General features: G+C 56.3%; 1 protein-coding gene and 1 pseudogene across 4 annotated transcripts in view; one reads left to right on the top strand and one right to left on the bottom strand.

Annotated features, from left to right (window-relative positions):
• LOC307066867 overlaps positions 1-13,335 on the top strand; it is a 15,799-nt pseudogene extending 2,464 nt beyond the window's left edge. Inside the window, exons 4-21 of the transcript in view lie at positions 183-290; positions 1,332-1,368; positions 1,515-1,675; positions 1,969-2,145; positions 2,546-2,688; positions 3,546-3,738; positions 4,342-4,491; positions 5,624-5,783; positions 6,906-7,024; positions 10,057-10,246; positions 10,792-10,954; positions 11,369-11,518; positions 11,660-11,820; positions 12,036-12,201; positions 12,252-12,383; positions 12,462-12,671; positions 12,872-12,971; positions 13,088-13,335. The product of the transcript in view is annotated as an uncharacterized misc_RNA (transcript). The remainder of the gene's footprint in view (positions 1-182; positions 291-1,331; positions 1,369-1,514; positions 1,676-1,968; positions 2,146-2,545; positions 2,689-3,545; positions 3,739-4,341; positions 4,492-5,623; positions 5,784-6,905; positions 7,025-10,056; positions 10,247-10,791; positions 10,955-11,368; positions 11,519-11,659; positions 11,821-12,035; positions 12,202-12,251; positions 12,384-12,461; positions 12,672-12,871; positions 12,972-13,087) is intronic.
• A 442-nt stretch (positions 13,336-13,777) lies between these two features.
• Positions 13,778-20,150, bottom strand: EGLN2 (egl-9 family hypoxia inducible factor 2; the record flags this gene model as incomplete). Of its 3 annotated transcripts, none has more annotated exons than XM_079723603.1 (5): positions 13,778-14,030; positions 14,296-14,363; positions 14,547-14,683; positions 15,122-15,241; positions 19,323-20,150. In XM_079723603.1, 5 exons carry the CDS (start codon positions 20,148-20,150, stop codon positions 13,975-13,977), a joined length of 1,209 nt encoding a protein of 402 aa, XP_079579729.1. In that variant the 3' UTR covers positions 13,778-13,974. The 3 variants fall into 3 exon arrangements, with proteins under 3 accessions (XP_079579729.1, XP_079579731.1, XP_079579730.1); XM_079723605.1 differs by having other exon boundaries at positions 19,662-20,150; XM_079723604.1 differs by lacking the exons at positions 14,296-14,363; positions 14,547-14,683.
• Between the last annotated feature and the right edge of the window lie 241 nt (positions 20,151-20,391).

The raw sequence follows: 20,391 nt of genomic DNA, 5'->3' as shown, positions 1-20,391 counted from the left end.
CAGCTGCCCCCAGGCCCCAGACCCCTCCCACTCCTGGGAAACTTGTTGCAGCTTCGCTCCCAAAACATGCTGACCTCCCTCACCAAGGTCAAAGGCCTAGGCTTGGGTGAAGGGGAGGGACAAGGCAGGGAGGGGGTCTCATGGCCCACACCCCCCTGTGACCTCTGTCTTCTTACCCTCAGCTGAACAAGGATTTCGGCTCAGTGTACACAGTGTACCTGGGGCTCAGGTGGGTGGTGGTCCTCAGCGGGTACCAAGCTGTGAAGGAGGCTCTTGTGGACCAGCAGGCGGTGTTTATGGCTGCAGCGACTACCCTGTCTTTTTCTTTTCTTTTTTTTAAATATAAATTTATTTTATTTATTTTTGGCTGCGTTGGGTCTTCGTTGCTGCACGCAGGCTTTCTCTAGTTGCAGTGAGCAGGGGCTACTCTACGTTGTGGTGTGCAGGCCTCTCATTGCGGTGGCCTCTCCTGTTGCGGAGCACGGGCTCTAGGCACACGCGGGCTTCAGTAGTTGTGGCTCGCGGGCTCTAGAGTGCAGGCTCGGTTGTTGTGGCGCACGGGTTTAATTGCTCCACGGCATGTGGGATCTTCCCGGACCAGGGCTCGAACCCATGTCCCCTGCATTGGCAGGCGGATTCTTAACCACTGTGCCACCACGGAAGTCCACATCACCTTTTCTACTCAGACCCTTCTGCCTCCCTCTTATAAGGACCCTTGTGATAACATTAGGCCCACCCAGATAATCCAGAATAATCTCCCATCCCAAGATCCTTAACTGAATCACATAGGCACAGGTTCTTGGAAATTGGGACATGGACATCTTTGGAAAGGGGGCCATTGCTCAGCCTACCACACCACCCTGGTTTGGCTCATGATGGGTCAGGCCCTTAGCTAAGCACTTCCCAGCCACACACTCACTGACTCCTTATAACAGTCCCACGAGGAGAAGACTATCATCAAGCCCATTTTACAGATGAGAAAACTGAGGCACAGAGAATGGAAGTCGGTTCGCCTAGGTCATGCCCAGACTAAGAGTCCAAGCCAAGATCCAAACTATGTCTATTTAACTCCAGATTCAGTTTGCTGGGCCGTGCTATCATGTAATGGCTAATGCAGGAATGTGTTGTTTTCTGTGATCTGTTGGGTCGTCAGATCATTGGGTGTTAGGTTGTGTTGCTGTGTGTCATTGCCAAGTGAGGTTGTAGTATTGTCAGACACTGTGTGTAATATTGTGTTGTATATTGTGTGTATGTTGTATTGTGTATGCTGTGAGCTGTGTTGCCAAGAATATCCTGTAGGGCAGTCTGGTGTTGCTGTCGATGTGCTGCAGGATGGTGTGGATTCTGTGCTGTCTGTTGTGTTGCCAGGTACTTTTGGGGTGTTGTTATGCTGCATGTTAGGTGGCCAGGAGCGTGCGTTCTGTGCTGCTAGTGGTGTTACCGCCTGGGGTCTGGTGTGTTGCACACTGCGTCTCCCGAGCCGCGCCCCCGACCCGTTAGCCCCTCACCCTCAGGCGAGCCCTTCGACCCCAAGTTTGTGCTGAGCCGCTCGGTGTCCAACATTATCTGCTCCGTGATCTTCGGCACCCGTTTCGACTACGACGATAAGCGTCTGCTCACCCTTATCCACCCCATCAATGACAACTTCCAAATCATGAGCAGCCCCTGGGGAGAGGTCAGGAAGCCTAGTTCCTCGGGCGAGAGGGTTGGGGGTCCAGCCCTTCCAGGGATATAGCGGAAGCAGTGGGCAGGAAAGGAATTGCGATTGGCCCTGCCAGGCCCCGCCCCTTTCCGTCTGACCCCGCCCCCGAGGTATGCGGCCCTGCCCACTCCACAGGGGCTCCACCTACACAGAGCCCCCGCCCCACGCTACACACACACACACACACACACACACACACACACACACACACACACACACTCGCGCGCGTGTTCCTCTTAAGCCCTACAGCTCTGCTCCATCCTCAGCGGTACAATATCTTTCCGAGCCTCCTGGACTGGGTGCCCGGGCTGCACCAACACCTTTTCCAGAACTTCGGACGCATGAAGGACCTCATCGCCCGGAGCGTCTGTGACCACCAGGCCTCCCTCGACCCAAACTCTCCCCGGGACTTCATTGATTGCTTCCTTACCAAGATGGCACAGGTAAGCCCTGCCTGGAAGTCTCATCTCTGGTCTGACCTGCTATCCTGTCTCAAACCAACAAGGATCCCGAGCTGAGCGCGTTTGGGTTTAATCTCCCCACATCCGGGAAGTGAAGCTGGAACACCTGGCTCTGCTGGGGCCACTCGGGGCCTCCGCCAATTAACAGCTCTTTAAGAAATCCTTAAGGATTTCTTATTGTGGGCCCCGCGGCTGAGATTCTCCCTACCCTGCCCTTCCGCGCTCCCCAGCTCCCCCAAGGAAGGAAAGTTAAAGAGAGGAGGGACTGAAGTGGCACCCAGTAGCAGTTGTGTAGGTCTGTGGGGAACGGGTCGCACAGGATCCGAGCCCGCAGGATCTCCCCCCGGCCTTGGCTCACATCCCCACCTCTTCTCCCCCGCAGGAGAAGCAGGACCCGCTGAGCCACTTCCACATGGATACTCTGCTGATGACCACACAACAATCTGCTCTTTGGAGGCTCCAAGACCCTGGGTACCACGCTGCGCCACGCTTTCCTCGCGCTCATGAAGTATCCAAAAGTGCAAGGTGCGAGCGCCGGGAGCCTGGTGGGGAGACCCGCCCACACGGCGCGGTAGTGCACACCCGCCCCTCCCGCCTCGAAGCCCCGCCCACAATGAGCTCCAGCCCAGTGTGTCTGGAGTGAGAGCCTCCAGCTCGCGCCTGGGCCGCACAGCCAAAACCGCAAGCCCACCGGAGGCTGACCCCGCCCACGTGGTCCCCGCGGTCCACACAGCCTGCCGGGTCTGCCGGGACGCAGACCCCGCCCGCATGATCTTGCTTTGCCGCCCACCTCTGACCCTGCCCACACAGCCCGCGCAGCCCGCGCAGCCCGCCCAGAGCCCGGCCCCAGAGCCTCAGCCACCCGGTCTCCCCAGGAACCCATCTCCTCCCACACAGTCTGAACGGCCCGCACCGCACAGTCTGCGACCCCGCCTCCCCAAACCCCACCTCTGGGTCTTTCGCGGAACCTTGGCCTCCAGGACGCTGTGCGGAGACCGACTGGGTCTTTGCCGCCTGCTTCACCCCCGATTTCTCAGCTCTCCCGCACACCCCACTCACTCCATCCATCCTCCTGCGGCCCTGGTCCTCGAAGTCCCGCCGGCATCCCATCAGGGGCCTAGACCCCAAGCAGCCCCGAACCCTCTCCGCACAACCCCGCCCCTAGGAGCCCTGGCACGAAAGAAACTTACGCCCTCACCTACATCTCTGAACTCAATGCCTCCCTCCGAAGCTCCGGCTAACCTTCACATGCACCCCTAAAGCGCCCCCCGCCCCCCGACTGGAAAGCATTGACTGGACCCCTTCCACACGCAGGCACACACCTCTTCTCAGCACAGTCAAGCCTGCTGATACCCTCAACAACGCTCCCCCCTCCACTCCAGCCCGCACACAGGAGGAGATCGACCGCGTGTTGGGACGCGCGTGGCTGCCTGCGCTGGAGGACCGAGCGGCCATGCCTTACACAGATGCGGTGACCACGAGGTGCAGCGCTTCGCAGACGTCATCCCATGAGCTTTCCACACCGCGTCACTCGGGACACGACTTTTCAAGGCTTCCTGCTACCCTTCCTGCAAGGTGCGCTGGACACCTGGCAAACGACACCTGAAACCTTAAGAAGAGGCATCCCAGGCTCTTGCAACAGGCATCTGCGGCTCTAGCAAGGAATATCCCAGGCCTTAGCAATCAGCACCCCGGACCTTAGCAACTGGCAACCCAAGCCCTAGCAACAGACATCTGAGGCCCTTAAATCCAGAAACTCAGCCCTATGCCACACCATAGTGGACTAGACCACGTCCTGAACCCCAGACCTCTTCCCTATGACAGGTTCCTTTCCTAAGACCCCTCTCTGAAATCCCCAAGGTCTGGGACTTCATCCTGCGGAGCCCCTTTACCTAAATACTGTTCTCAGAGACTGCACTCCCGCCCCAGGAACCCCAAATCTGTTCCTACAAGGGGGGTATCCCGCATCCCTGCCTCAGACCCCAACAAAACCATTTCCAGCACCCATCACTGAGAACCCTAGACTCCCACACCCTAGACTTCCTGGACCCCTGTGGAGTCCTACGCTCCACCACCCCTTATCATGTCCCCAGGACTCCCAGCTCCGTACAGTGGAAATGCTAGTTTGGGAACCTCCCAGCCCTTCTAACACCACTGATTCTGCCTCTCCACCCACACGGGGCATGGATATCATCACCCTCCTTAATACAGTCTACTACGACCCCAGCCAATTTCTGACGCCCTGCGAATTCAACCCTGAGCATTTTCTGGATGCCAATCAGTCCTTCAAGAAGAGCCCTGCCTTCATGCCTTTCTCAGCCGGTGAGAGTGGTCAGGGGCAAGATCCAGTCTTTCTGGCCCAGTATTTCACCTGCATTCCCCAGGCCTAATTCCACTCCCCAAACCCTCTCACTTCTTCGTCCCATCCCATCCTCAGCTTTGGATATGCAAAGACATTCCTTCTCCTTCCCAACTCTGCTCCTATAGGCCGATAGCAACAGAAATCCCCGCGGAGGGAGGCAGGGAGTCAGGATAATATTGTAATTTAACTTGGACTTGGTCACTGTCAGTCTCTCCACTGGGTGGTGCAGTTGAAGTGGTCCTGGTTTTTCTTGGCTTTGGTCTTTACCCGGCTGAAAAAAATCTTTCCTGTTTAACTCAGTATTAGAAAAGGGCGTGGGGTGAATAATAATAGGTAACTTACCATATTACCTACTGTGCACCAGGTGCTAACTCTGAGAGTGGTGGCTAAGAGCTGGGCTTTGCTGCCAGACCCCAGCTTTGTCATCTTCTAGCTGTGTGGCCTTGGATATGTTCCTTCACCTCTCTGTGCCTCGGTTTTGTTTGTTTGTTTAATATTTATTTATTTATGTCTTTATTTATATATTTGGCTGCACCAGGTCTTAGCTGCAGCATGCAGGATCTTTAGTTGATGGGATCTTTAGTTGCATCATGCGAACTCTTTAGCTGCGGCATGTGGGATCTAGTTCCCTGACCAGAGATCAAACCGGGGCCCCCTGCATTGGGAGTGCGGAGTCTTAGCCACTGGACCACGAGGGACGTCCCTGTGCCTCGGTTTTTACATCTATAAAATGAAGATCATAAAAAGGTCCACCTCTTGGAGTTATTAAGAGGATTAAATTAATAGCAGTATAGTGCTTAGAGCATTATATATGTTCACAATAACAAAATGAGGTACTATTACCCTCCCCATTTCAGGTACCTACCCAGAAACCTGCCCAAGATCACGAAACTAGTACTGTCAGAGCTGGGATTCGAACCCCTGCCATGTTGCACTTGCAGCAGATCCACGATTTACTTCAACTGTTTTTTCCAGACCTTTAGATGGATGGGTCCGTGAGTACCCAGCCATTATTCTCATGTTTTCCTTTGAAGGTTGAGGAGGCCCCTCACCCCATCTTGTCTCATTGCTCCTGCCCACCCTTTCTCCCTGTGGGAGGCCGGCTGTGCCTGGGCGAGTCGCTGCGGCGCAGGGAGCTCTTCCTCTTCCTCACCGCCATCCTGCAGAGCTTCTCGCTGGGGCCGCTGGGGGCGCCCGAGGACATCGACCTGACCCCGCTCAGCTCCGGCCTCTGCAATTTGCCGCGGCCTTTCCAGCTGTGCCCGCGCTCGCGCTGACGCCGCATCCCTTCCAGGTTCGCCAGTGAGCGTTGAGGACCGCCCGTTCCCCTGCGCCCCATCCCTCTCGCTGTCACACTCGCTTCCCCTCACCTTGTGCCTGCCACATGCCCATCCCCCATCGCTCGTGTCTTTACCTTCTGCGCCCCCAGAGGCAGAGAAAGCCAAGGGGAAGGGGAAGCACATGCCTTGTTTTATCCACAGAACTCGTTCTATTGCGCACACTTTGGGGGATTTTGTATCAATTTATAATAAATTATCTTTATAATAGATTCGAACCTGCCTTGGCTGAATTAAAGGGAGGAGGATAGTCCTCTAGGATGGGGAGAAGGAAGGTCTGGCTGCAGAGAGGGGAGACACCTGGCTGTGATGAGTTCAACCCTCACCCTTAGGGCGGTTAAAAACTGGGAGAAATTGTTTCCTGGAGACAGGCTGGAAGGTAAAGGCTGTGAGGGCTCGAATGAAGACAGAGGCAGAGAAGCCAAGGCCGAGAAAAAGACAGCAGCCTAGAGAGATATGGAAAAGGTCTGCAAGAGATGCAGGGCACTGTACAAAGATGGAGATGTAAGCAGGGAGAAAGTGAGAGACCCGGAGAAATAAACAGACCCAGAGATTGAGAAATCACAATTACTAACACTTATCTAGTGCTTCCTATTCACACACTGGTCCAAATGCCTCATTTAAATATCCCTATGAGACAAAGCAATTTTATTATACATTTTTACAGATGAGCAAACTGAGGTTGCTCAGAGAGGTGAAGTGACTTGCCCAAGATTACACAGCCAGAAACGGGCAGAGCTGGGTTTGGAACGCAGATCATCTGGCTCCAACACTGCTCTTCAAATCTTATGAGTCAGAGATACAGAGGAAAGCAGAGAGATACGGAGACTGAGATCTAGGGAGGCAAAGAGAATAGAGGACAGAGACAAAGAAAGAAACAAAAATGACCAGAGAAAGAGCAGAAGGGCAGTGAATGCGGAAGTGAGGCACTGGAAGACTGAAACTCTCCCCCATTTCTCATCCCTCTCATTGGACTGTTTCTTTGTCTTGCAATTCCTCCCTTTGGGGTGGGGATAGCGGTCCCCAGGCATGGGGCCTCCCAGCTTGGGACTGGACAAGCTGACATCTGCTGACAGTAGCTTTTCTCAAGGAGCAGGCATCTCAAGTTTCACTGAGCTGGAGTCAGACCGAATGAGGCTGGCCCCGCCAGCCATGGGCAGAGGTGACCTGGAAGGCCCTAGCCTGAGTGGAGTCTCCCCAAGGTCACCCAGAAGCTGGGACATGCTCTGTTGAGTATGGGCCTGGCTGGAGGGAGGCTTATAGGTGGCCCCCACATGGGGTGGTGGCTCCCTAATCCCCACACTGTTCCCACCACAGGCCAAGCACAGAGTCTGCCCCAGGGCCCAGGCAGGGACGCAGAGGTGGAGGGGGGAAAGGAGAGATTCAGAGGTCCTGAGAAAGAAAGATGGAGAGATGCAAAAGAGAAACACATGACGAAGAGAAAGAGACAGAGATAGAGAGATACATAGAGAGAGATCCTGAAAACCAAAGACTGGGAGTGAGAGAGACAGAGAGACAGAGGAGGAGAAAGAGAGGAACTGAGGAAAGGGGAGAGATAGAGATGCCCAAAGAGAAGGAAGACAAGGAGATGCTAAAGTCAAGATGGAAATTAAGAGAGGCACAGAGCTGAAGAGAGACGGAGATCTGAAAGGACAAAAAGAGAACCAGAGAGAAGCCTCAAGAGAAGAAACAGAGACAGGCAGGAAGGGAGACAGTCACAAGGATTCAGCCAAAGATAGAGATCGAGAGAAACAGAGTCTGAATTATAGAGCAACAGAGAGAAACAGAGACAAGAATTTATATTGTCTAAGAGTAAATGACAAACTTTAGATTAGATTTGTAATGTGGAACCAAATGAATTAAAAGGGAAGTATAGGGCTTCCCTGGTGGCGCAGTGGTTGAGAGTCCGCCTGCCGATGCAGGGGACACGGGTTCGTGCCCCGCTCCGGGAAGACCCCACATGCCGCGGAGCGGCTGGGCCCGTGAGCCATGGCTGCTGAGCCTGCGCGTCCGGAGCCTGTGCTCCGCAACGGGAGAGGCCACAACAGTGAGAGGCCCGCGTACCGCAAAAAAAAAAAAAAAAAAAAAGAGGGAAGTATAATATTTTAACCATAAGCACCCCAATGTTCACTGCAGCACTGTTTACAATAGCCAGGTCATGGAAGCAACCTAAATGTCCATCAACAGAAGAACGGATAAAGAAGATGTGGTACATATATACAATGGAACATTACTCAGCCACAAAATTGGGTCATTTGTAGAGACACGGATGGACCTAGAGACTGTCATACAGAATGAAGTCAGTCAGAAAGGGAAAAACATCTTATATTAACACATATATGTAGAATCCAGAAAAATGGTACTGATGAACCTGTTTGCAAGGCAGAAGTAGAGACACAGATGTAGAGAACACACGTATGGACACCAAGGAGGGAAAGGCGGGTGGGATGAATTGGGAGATTGGGATTGACATATATACATGAATATGTATAAAATAGATAACTAATGAGAGCCTGCTGTATAGCACAGGGAACTCTACTCAATGCACTGTGGTGACCCAAATGGGAAGGAAATCCAAAAAAGAGGGGATATATGTACACACATAGCTGATTCACCTCACTGTACAGCAGAAACTAACACACACTGTAAAGCAACTATACTCCAATTAAAAAAGAGAGCGAGAGAGAGAAACAGAGACAGAAATAGGGATGAAAAAAGCCATGCATTCATTCAGCAAAATTTACTGAGTGCCAACTGTGTGCTGAGCACTATTTTACGTGCTGGGGATACAGAAGTGAACAAGACAAAATGCCTGCTCTTGAAAAGAGCCTGAGAAAGAGGATCCATCGGAGAGGCTGGGGTGGGAGTTGGGGGAGGGGGTGGCGAGGGCATGCTTGCTGCAGCCCTGCGGTCTGCAGAGTCAGTGCCTCTGAGCACTGCCCTGCCCCTCAGCCCCTGCCAGTCACCAGGCTCCTAGACAGACAAAGGCTGACAGGTAGGGAGACGTGCTACACAAACAGGCAGGAAGACGGGAAAGCAGAGACAGAGGGAGATTAAGGTAAAGACAAACTGGAAGAGGCAGGGAGAGAAAAAGACAGACATTGAAAAGAGAGCGCACGAGAGAGAAGACAAACGTGAACAGAGGTAGACACTGAGAGTGAAACAGATAGAGAGAGAGAAATGGGAAGAGAGAGAAAGAGAGAGAGATGAACAGAGAAACACAGAGACTGGGAGCGAGAGAGACACTCCCAGAGACAAGCCCTGTCCCAGACTCTGCACAGCCCCCTCACCGTCTCCCCAGGTCTGGGCCCTGTGCCAGGCACCTGGTGGAAGACTAGATCCAGCCCGGCAGGGTGGGTGGCAGGGTGGGCCGCATTCCTGAACAGTCTGTTCCAAGTACAGACTCAGCCACAACCCCCGCCCCGGCCCGTCGTGGCCTGGCATCCGGGGGGGGGGGTGCCCACTGAGGAGTCTGAGGGACTGGAGACCAGGGGTGTAGCAGCATAGGCATAGGACATTTGGGGCATCTGGGAGCCAGAGCATTGGGAATAGAGATGGTAGGAGTTCAGGGCAGGGCATAAGTGTGGAAATACAAGGGTGTCAACCGTGGGAAGGCAGCCAGGAGTCATAGGATAGGCATGGAAGTGCCAAGCTGATGGGCACCAGGACGGTAGGGGACTTGAGTGAGCATCTGGGAGACATGTATGGCATACAGAGCTCCAAGAGCAATGGGTGTGGACGTGACAAGGGCTCAGGTGTGAGTCCCCAGGAATCACAGGCACAGGGCACAGGAGTGCCAGGCGAATGGACACATCACCAGGAGTGTTCTAAGAAGTGTATTTAGCAGTCAGGATGTTTTGAGTTATCAGAAGTACAAGGTACAGCATTCAGTGGTCATGGGCCCAGAGGTGTCCAGGGGATTAGGAATGCACAGCTACAGGCCAAGTGAGATGGACCCACAGGTGCTGGGGGTTCAGGAGGGTGCACCTGTTGACCAGGTATGCTGACATGAAAATGCTAGTGCATTAAGGCTACCAAATAGGACAGGCTGAGGCAGGCACAAAAAAAAAAAAAAAAAAAAAGGCCAGGAGGAGCCAAGGTCAGCAGTGATAGGGCTGGGGGCAGGGGGCAGACTTTGGGTTGGGGAATTACCGAATGAGCATCCCCAAAGGCGGCCACCCCTCCCACTTTCAGTCTCCATCCCTGCTCCACCCAAGATCCCAAGGGAATCAAAGAGAGGCGAAGAGGTGCAGGCAGCCAGGTGGGGTTGGGGTGCACCCGGCGCTCAGACGCAGGCAGCCCTGCCCCTGGGCCCGTACCGCTCCCGCTTCTGTGGAACTTGCTGCAGCTCGAGTCTGGACACCTGGACCGTGCACTCACGGAGGTAGCCCCGACAGTGGGCTGGGTAACAGGATTCTGGATTCCTGGAGCTGGGGCTGGGGGCTAGAACTCCTGTTTCTCTGAATGAAGACAGAGCTGAGGGCTCGGACCCCGTGAGTCCTGACAGAGGGTGAGGGGCCTGGAGTCCTGCCTTCCGGGAAAGGAGACTGTGGGTGGGAAGTTAGATCTGGAGGGAAAAGGGGCAGTGGCCCTGAGCTCCTGGCTCAGGGCGGAGTCGCGCTGCCACCCCCGCCCCACCCACTCCTGGGTCCCAAGGGAGGAGGAGCCTGGGGCGGGCAGTCTGGTCCCAGGAGACGGGGAGCAGAGAGGTCTGTTCTGGCTCAAGGCTGGGGAGGTTCTGAGGGCCCAGATACCTAGCTCTGAGGGTGCAGGGGGCTGGGGACCTGGACTTCTAGATTTTGAGGGAAGGCGGTGGGGCTGGACTCCTGGGTCTGAAGGAGAAGGGAGATGGGGGCCGGGCTCTGGGGTCTCGATGGCGGAGGGGTCAGGAGCCCAGACCCGGGCCCGCTGAGCACCGGCTCCGTGTAGCTCCCTGGCCGCTGGGGTCCGGTGTTCACGGTGTGGCTGGGCCCGCGCCCTGCCGTGGTGCTATGCAGCTACGCAGCGCAGCGGGACGCATTAGTGCTGCAAGCGGATGCCGTCTCCGGCCGCGGGGCCGGGGCAGTCTTCGAACGCTTCACACACGGAAACGGTGAGGCCTGGACGGCGGAAGTGCGGGCCGGGAACGTCCAGTTTGCGATACAGAGCGAGACCGGGGGAAATGGAGCGGGGCCTAATAGAGTCAAGGCTTCTGAGGAGAGGTTGGGAAGGAGCCACAGTGTAGGGGTCGAATGGGGGTGGGGGAGGCTGGATCCTTGTGCAGCCAGTAGAAGAGAAGAGCCTAAGAGTCAAGGCCAAAGAGAGCAAGCACGGGGATCAGGAATCGGGACCAGCAGAGGTGCGGCCAATGTGTGGATAGGGCCGAGAAGGCCGGGGTAGCAACCAAAAGACCTGGAAATGAAGCAGAGCGAAGAGTTGCGAGGAAGTCGACTCCACTACGGGATGCTTCCGGGATGAGGCGTGGCTAACTCCCCGGCCCGTCCCCTTCTTTGTTCCACTCCCCCAGGCATCGTGGTTTCTAACGGGCAGCGCTGGCGGACGCTGCGCAATTTTGCACTTGGAGCACTTAGGGAGTTCGGCTTGGGTACGGGGACCATCGAGGACCGTGTCCTGGAAGAGGCGCCATGTCTGCTTTGCGAATTTCAAGACAGCGTTGGTACGGCCTGGTCGGAAAAGGATAGGGACCTGTTGTGGGTGTGGCCTAGGGAAGGCGTTTGGGTGGAATGAAGCCAGTAAACCCATGAGTTCAGTGGGGGCCGAGCCACAGCGTATGACCTTGTCATGTTCCCACTCCCAGGAGCTCCGTTCGACCCCCGGCGGCTACTAGATAATGCTGTATCTAACGTTATGTGTTCCGTGGTCTTTGAGAACCGCTATGGCTACGAGGACCCGGAGTTCCTGAGGCTCCTGGACCTCTTCAATGACAACTTCTGCATCATGAGTTCCAGATGGGGTGAGGTGAGAGGGTCGGCTCCCATCCCTCCCTCGTGTGCCCAATCTATGCCAAATTCCGAGTACATGGACCTACCTACATTGGATCATTAGAATGGGGCAGTCTTAGAATCTTGGAATGGAAGAGTTTTAGAACCGACAACATCAAAGTCCTGGTCCAGTCTCCCCATAGGGAAACTAATGGTCTTGTTCAAGGTCCTATTGATTTCCTGTCCCCCCAGATGTACATTTTCCCCTCCCTCCTAAAATGGCTCCCAGGCCCACACCACGGAATCTTCCGAAACTTAGCAGAGCTTAGAGTTTTCACCTCTCAGCAAACCCAGCAGCAACCAGCAGCCCGGGGAACCCTGCAATTTCATCGATTGCTTCCTGGATCAAACGGATAAGGTACAGGGCCCTGCTGCCCAGCAGCAGACGCCTGGCTCCTCTACCCACAGGAATACAAGGACCCAGAGAGCCATTTCCAGGAGACATTGGTGATGACGACGCATAACCGCTTCCTTGGCAGTACTGAAACCACAAGCACCACTCTGCGCTGTGGACTCCTCATTCTGCTCAAATACCCAGAGGTGGCAGGCTTGTGAGCTGGACAGCTAGGGATTAGGCGGCTAGGGTTTTGGGTTGGCTGGAGGCTGGGGTACGCATAGTTCACATCTCTGCCGGCCCCAGCCAACGCGCAGGCGGAGCTGGATCCCGTGGTAGGTCGAATGTGTGCCCCAAGCCTGGAAGACCAAGAACGCCTGCCCTACACCAACACCACGCTGCAGGAGATCCAGAGCGTCTTCAGCGTGCTACTGCTGGAGCTGCCGCGTGCCCTCACCTGTGATGCCCACCTGCGCAGCCACTCCCTGCCCAAGGTGCCCACCAAGACGGGATCCTATGCAGGGGCTGGGGAGGGCCTATTAACAGATCAGCCGGCCTAAGCGTCCAGAGCGCTGACTCTGGGAGCAAGAAAGTAGGCGGCCTTCCTTGCCGCTGGCTTCGAAATGGGGTCTTGGATGGATGTTTGGAAGAGTCGCTTGCCAATTTTTCAAGTAACCCTTGCACATCTCCCCAGGGCCCCTTCATGATTCCTCTCCTTGTGTCTGCACACCAGGATCTCATCTGATTTAAGGACCCAGGCTGTTTCAGTCCCACCAGCTTCCTGAATGACAAGGGTGAGTTCCAGAGCAACAACTCCCTCATACCCTTTGCCCCAGGTCTGGGCTGGGCAGGGAGGGGACCAGCCTGGACGTGCCGTGGGGTGCATGGGTTTCTCATTCCACACCCCCAGGTCCCCAGGAAAGCAGTGGGCCTGGGTGCAGGCCTGGCCCGATCCGAGATCTCCCTCACCTCCATTCTACAGCAGTTCTGCCTGAGGACTGGGGGGAGCCCCGCCAACATCGACCTCACCCCACAGTGCACTGGCCTGGGCAACGTGCCCCCAGCCTTCCAACTCTGTCTGGTGGCCCGCTGAAGTCAGGTTCAGCCACCCTCCGCTCACTGGCTCTCAGACCTCCTTACCCTCTTTGGTCAATAAAGGCCCTGAATTGCAGATGGAGGAGTCTTCTTACCAACAGGGAGTGAGAGAGTCAGTCAGATGTGTGCAGCTCTGAGGTAAACTTTTATTTCTTGGCTGACAGGACCTGCAGACCCATGCTCCTCCCGGCACCTTTTATGCTGCCCAAGCGGCGGCAGCCTAGTCCAAAAGGTGCCATGGCCAAAGGGGTTGGGGAATCACTTCACATTCCAGGCTGGAGGAATGGGGGGCTTGGGGATACTCCCCCACAAACCTTTGCCAGCAAGAGGCCATGACTCACCCCAACCCCAAATCCTGCATTCTGGTGGGAGGTGGCAATGCCTCCTTCCAGCTCTCCAAACCTGAGAGGGACATGCATGACCAGACAGGGCAGGACACAGGCCCCCAGCTCCAGTAATGGCAGCCCCAACACCGGCCTCTGCCCAGGTCACAACCCCAGCCCCCATCCCAGGGCAGCAGAGGTCTCTCCTCCTTGGTCCTCAGCGATGGATGGAGCCCTCCACACCAGGCAGAACAGAGGCAAAGTCAGAAGCAGCGGCAGTGGCGGGGAAGGAGCAGGCACCGTGACGGGCAGCACCGGGGCCCAGGGCTCTCCCGAAGTCAGGGCAAGCTGTCTGTCCGTGCAGCTTTGGGGCTAGCCCCTAGGTGGGCGTAGTCGGCTGTGATACAGGTACTTGGACACCTTTCTGTCCTGATGCTAGGGGTGAAGGGGGACAGGAGACTGAGTCATCAGGGACAGAACTAAGAGACCAAGGAAACCTGGGAAGATGGGGAGATGACCAGAAGAGATGGGGCTCATGCTGGGGATACCAGGAGAGTGAACTGTCTAGAGAAGGTAGGCAAAGATGGGGAAAAATGAGTGACAGGATTCAGTGAGAGACTGATGAGGTGGCTCGAGGCCTAGGGAGGTACATGGACTAGGAAGGACTTGAGGGAGGGGACGCTGTTTGGGAAGCCGGTACCTAGCTGATACTTGTCTTTGGCTGCTGCTCGCTCCTTGGCATCAAAATACCAGACAGTGATGGCGTACCTGGAGACCAGAGCAGCCCCAGAGGGTGGTTAGAGATCACTTTTCTTCAATTCCGGCCACTATATCCACCCCGAGCCGCCCCCTCTTGGCACTCCATCACTTCCTAGTCACTTCAGGGGTCTGACAAGACTTTGCTGGCACAGGGGGAGCACCTGGGCACATTCCCGGAAGTATGGACCATACCTGGTGGCATAGGCTGGTTTCACCTCATGGGGGTTCCGCCGATCAGACCAGAAAATAAGCAGCCGGTCAAAGAGTGGCTCAATGTTGGCTACCACGGGACGGCCCTCAGGGAATATCTGCAGCAGGCCGCCATGCACCTGAAGGCAGGCCAGAGGATGAGGCAGGAGGCTGGGAGTCCTGCCTAGAGCCCCCGCCTTGCACTGCCGGCCCCCAGGAGCCCACCAGGGGGCATAGTAACTGCACACATCACTCCCTCCCACCACTCAGGCTCTCAAAATGAATGACAACCCAGAGTCTGCATCACCATGGAGATGGGCAGGAAGCTACTTAAGACGACAGGAAATGGGGCGGGGGAAGTGCTCGTTAGGCTGGGGGCTGGGCAGACAGCACCATTCCCCAAAGGGGGGGAACTGCCGCCACACAGCTGAAGAGGAGGTCCCATTTCCCAGAAAGAGCCATTGGGCACATTCCACCGCCCCCCCAGTGGGTTGGGAAGAGGAAGGGGACAATGCTAGAAGCTGAGCTGGGAAAGGAAAATGCAATGGATGCACGCCACCCCACCCCCAACATCCTACCTTGACGTCCCAGTTCTGATTCAGGTAATAGATGCAGGTGATGCAGCGCCCATCGCCATGGGGATTGTCAACGTGTCTCACGTACCCCAGCCCGTTACCTGGGTAACATGCCACCATGGCCTGGCAGAGACAGACGGAGAGGGTTTACTGAGGCTAGCTGGCAGGGACTTTTGAGGAAGCAGCCATCACCTCCTCCTTCTCACCCCTCTCAGCCCTTCATCTTTCCTCAGGTGTCCTGGGCTCCAAGGGTTGCAGCACCCAGACTTTCTCCTTTTCTCCTTTTTCAACCAAGCCTCCATCCACAGGAAACCTCAGCTCCTGGGCCCCAATAGCCCAAAACACAAACACACACACACACCTCAGGCCCCTACCCCCACCCCCACCCCCCGCGTCTGGCACCGACATGCAGCTCAATTACCAACTGAGGGCTTCGTTTTTTAAAGATAACCTGACCCCACGTCAGACATTTCACTAGGATAAAAGCAATTTAAACATTTCCTGGTGCGCAGGGATGTGGCCTCACAGCCCCACACCAGGAGTTCTCTCCTTGAGCAGTAGAGCTGGAATACCCAGGCCCACCTCAGAGGTTCTGATGTACTTGGTCTCAGGTGGAGCCTGGAATTTTCAAAGGTTCCCCAGGTAATTCTATGTGCAGCGATGTTGAGAACCACTGACCTTAACTATAAAGAATACCCGCTAAATAATCTGTCTCCTACACAACTGAACAGGTACCAAAACCTAGAATGTGACCAGAACCTGAGATCTAATCCCAACTCCAAGGATAACCTGCCAAGTAGCCTTGGACAGTCTCATCACCTGAATGGGCCTCAAAACACCTCATCTGTAAAATGGGGCTAATAAACACCTTCGGTTTACAGCAGTAGCATGAACCCCTCCAAGAACATGACTTTGGAGGCTCCTGACCCCCACAGATCTGAGTCAGACCTTGTCCCAGGTCTTGGCTTCTGTGTGTACAGGTCTAGCCACAGGGTTCTCGCCTCCTCTCCTGGATAGCCGCCACTGCCCTAGGCAGCCCTGGCCATTCTGAGTCCTGGGCCTAGCCACTCTGGGCCTGTTTCCCAGCAAAATGATGGATGTGATGTGAGGAAAAGGGCCCAGGTGTTCCTGCAGACCTATCTCCTGGGTTCAAGTCTCAGTGCTGCCACATAAGCTGTGATGCTGGGCAGATAGAGCTTCCCCGTCTCCAGTTCCTCATCCACGAAATGGAGCTAACAACTACTTTTTTGGAGATTTTGCCGGTTTTGCTCGAGGGTGGGGTGGGGAAAGGGGTCCAGTGCTGCAACCTCTTCCTGCACAACCCATCCCCACAGCAGCCAGAGGCCCTTTACTCCAGCTCACCACTGCTCAAACCCCTTCAAGTTCCTCGCTGCATCCCAAGAGAACACAAATTCCTGACCACAGCCTCCAAGGCCACTAGCCTCATACACTATCTCCAGCCTCGAAATCCTCCTGTCTTCTCTGACCAGGCCAAGCTCATCCTCAAGGCCTCTGGACCTGCCTGAACACTCTTCCACTGGTCCCCCGTGTTATTCAGGTCTCAGGACCAGGAGCACCTCGAGTCCTCTAGCTGAAGGCACCTGGGCTCATTTCCCATTCCATCCCTCTCAGTGCAAAATCAGCACAGGTACCTGTTTACCTAGTACCGGCCCCTAGGGCCAGGCCTGTCTCCCTAGTGCCAAGGAGGGAGCTGCTAATTAAAAGCACTCCCCTGGGTCTCAGGGCCTCCAATCCGTCCTTCCCGTGCACCCTCACAGGGTCTCCCACCACGCAGGCAGGGACACACTCTGTAGTCTGCCAGGGAATGGGACTCCTGTGTGTGTGAAGGTAGGCACAGGAACAGGCCCTTTAAGGCCCCCCTCCCCCCACATATACTCACCTGGGAGTGGGGCTGGGGGTGGCATCCTCCGGCCCCAGAGAAGCATCTACTTCCTGCCCCCACAAGGGAAGGGACAACAACCCGAGTAACACGGAAACTTGCTCCTCACACTTCCATCTCCAGGAAGGGGCAGCTAGGATCACTGTGCATGCACACCCCGCCCCCCAATCAGAATCCCAGGTCTCAGCCAACAGCAGCCGGCCCCACCTCCAAACTGCTCTTAAAGGGGCCTCCCATGGTAGTCCTTGATGCCAATGGAGTCAATTCCCTCCCACCTGCAGGTCAACTGAGCAGAGGAACTAGGGAGAGGAGGAAGGCAAAAGAGCACAGGAGCGGCACTCAGGGACCACCGAGAGGCAGGTTGTTACCAGCCGAAACCACACTGGTGATCTGAGCCCCCCCTCACCGTGACCACCCCTCACTGTCTTACTCCAGAGCCTGGGGAGGAAGCCTGCAGTTGCTGCCTCACTGGGGCAGGGAAGGGTCTGAGAGGAACTCCAGTGGCTGGGTTGGCTCTTCCCCTCCCTTCTTAGTCCAGCCAGGCTTGTCCTTACCTCCCAGGGTTAAAAAGTCTCAACACCCACCCCACCACCCCTCCAGGGCCTGCTCCCAACCACATCCAAGGCACCAAAGGAAAAGAGATCTGCGCCTTCTCCCCTCCCCTCCCCTCCCGAAATGGCCACAGCCTAGCTGGGGAGTTAACCTGGTTTTCCTATCCTGTGGATGAGCAAACGGAGGCTCAGAGAAGCATCCTGCCCTTGGCCACTCAACTCTTGTGGTCTCCCCACCAACTTTCCTCCTGTGAGGATGGGTGACCCTGGGGAGAAGGTGCTGAACACCTTGTGGCTACGGAGGTTCCCACTGATCTCTCCTGCCCCTGGGAGGGGCCGCCTCTGGCCCTCCAGCTACCAAAGTAACAGGAGGGAGAGGGAAGCAGGACAAGTTCCAGCTGGGGTGGGGAAGCCAGTATGGCTTCGCCCCGGCCCGAGGGAGCCCTAGTCCCCGAGCCAGCTCCAGCCTGAGACGAAAGCTGCAGAGACAGAACCCAAGACGGGATCTGAGGGAGGAGGGAGAGGACATCAGGAGCACAGCCTCATGCCTGCAGGGCAAAACACAGTCTGTGCCATCAGCCAGGCATCACTGGTGCTGTGCAGTGGGCACTCCCTACGGGGCCTTGTCCTAACACCACCAAACCTTGGACTCAAGGCCAGGATCCTCACACCCCTCCATGAGGAGAATTACCATGTCAGCAGGCCAAAAGGCCCTACGGACTACTGTCTTGTGCAGGGCTCCTAACCCCAGGTTCTTGAATGGGCAGCTGCAGGCCCAGAAGGCCCTGATCACTGACCATAAACTCCAGTCAAATGAGCATTTTTCTTAAGACAGGGTCTGTGGTTTTTGGCAGATTCTTAAAAAGGCCCAGGTTCCAAAGAAAAAGATTAATAACTGCTACTCTAAAACAAGAGAAAGGGACCAAGAAAAGATACAAGGGCAGAGGATCAAGGAAACAGACCAGAGCCAGACAAGGATAAAGTGATGGAGAGACAGAACAGACAGGATGGAGGACAGGGTCTAGGACGGGGAGGGATGGGAAAGATGGGGACATAACCTCCACCTGGGCCAGCACACAGCCACCCCCAGAAAGCCGTCCGTGATGCAAATGCCATAGTATGGCATACAGTGCACAATATAGCCCAGCACCAAGCACAGTGGGCAGTGCCTCCTCCCTCAGCCCGGCATCGGCCTCACCACTGACCCCCTCCCCCCTCCACCTTCTGGTTCTCCTACCCGGGAGACAGAACAAACAGACCTAAGACAGACAATGGACAGGATGGACTAGACATACACGAGGAGACGAGAAAATAAGGGAACAGGGAAGAACAAAGACAGGGGCAGACAGACAGGTACAGACGGCAGAGGCAGAAACCCGTGCCTGTCTACACTGAACATTCTCGGTCTAGGATCCATGAGCAGACATCAGGCGGCTATGAACCCCACCATGGCCCATGCACAGATGTGGGACTATGACAGTCAGCACCTCTCCTAAGGTTCTTCAGGAGGATCCCTGGCAAGGTCAAGAACCATGGTGACTACGGGCCAAACCCATGGTTTACAGGTACACAAACTAAGGCCACAGGGAGTGAGAGCCCAAGGTGAGCTCCAACAGTCCCTGCGCCAGAGCTGCCTAAACTCTTTTGTGACCCCAGAAGCCTATCTCCAAACCCACTGGTGCTCAGAGCACTAGGCATCCAAGTGCTGGGCAGCCCCCCACCCCACCCCACCACCCGGTCCCTGCAGCCTCACCTTGGTGCGCCCATTGATGACGTAGCTGCCCAGCCTCCCAGCACAGTGGCGGATTACAGCATCCACGTGGGCCATGAGGGCACCGATGCTTCGGCAGCCTGGCTCATGGCCTTCCACCCAGGCAATCTGGTCCCCACGGATGCTGCGTGGCGGGATAGCCCGCTGGCTCACTAGCTGCCCATCACGCAGGCGCCCGCCCCGCTTCAGGGCCTCCACCTCTGCCAGCACTCGGCCACCCAGTGCCGCCCCCAGGAAGCTGTCCTTGACGCAGATGCCATAGTACCGCATGCAGGGCACAATATAGTCCAGGGCCAGGCGCTCAGGTGCAGCGGGCAGCACCTCCTCCCTCAGCCCGGAGCTGGCCTCACCACTGCCACTGCTGCAGCCCTCCCCCTCTGCCTCCGCCTCCTGGTTCTCCTGCCTGGCCCAGGGCCGCTTGCTGGGGGCGGGGGCATCCCCACCATCCTCTGCCCATTTCCGTTTGGGGGCCTCGGGCCGGGCGCCCTGGGCTGCCAGTCGCTGGCACCCCTTGGTGACCAGTGCCGCAGCACCCTCACTCTGCAGCGGCCGCAGCTCACCGCCATCCTGCCCACCGAAGCCCTCCCGCAGGGGGCTGGCTGTGGTGGAAGTAGCTGTAGCTCTGGGGGTCCCACTCCCCGCCGAGGCCTCACCAGGCCCTCCTGGACGGTGGTAGGAGGACAGCAGGGGACAGGGCAGGTAACTCTCCACCCCCATCCTGGCCCTGCTAGGCTCCAAGGGCTCTGACACCGAACCCGGCAACTGAGGGAGAGCCTGACTCAGGGGCTGCGGCTGGCACGGGCTGTCCATGGCAGCAGTGTCTTCATCCCCCGGGCATGGAGGGCACGGCCCAGGCCCATGGTGCCACCCTCCTCCACCTCCTCCTCCTCCACTTGATGCAGCCGGGGGCCGGGGTGGCTGGGCCTGGCGTGGGGCAGGATGAGGCAGGGCAGATGGCAGAGGCTTTTCTCGTGCCCTGGGGGTGCTTGCTGGTCCCCAAGTCCTCTGTTGTCCCTAGGGGCTTGGGAAGGGACCTGTCACGGTGGCTGGA

The sequence above is a fragment of the Hyperoodon ampullatus genome (assembly GCF_949752795.1).
Source record: "Hyperoodon ampullatus genome assembly, chromosome: 18".
NCBI classification, from domain to species: domain Eukaryota; kingdom Metazoa; phylum Chordata; class Mammalia; order Artiodactyla; family Ziphiidae; genus Hyperoodon; species Hyperoodon ampullatus.
Note: the sequence above shows the minus strand (reverse complement) of the source record. Positions and strands in the feature narration are given on the sequence as shown.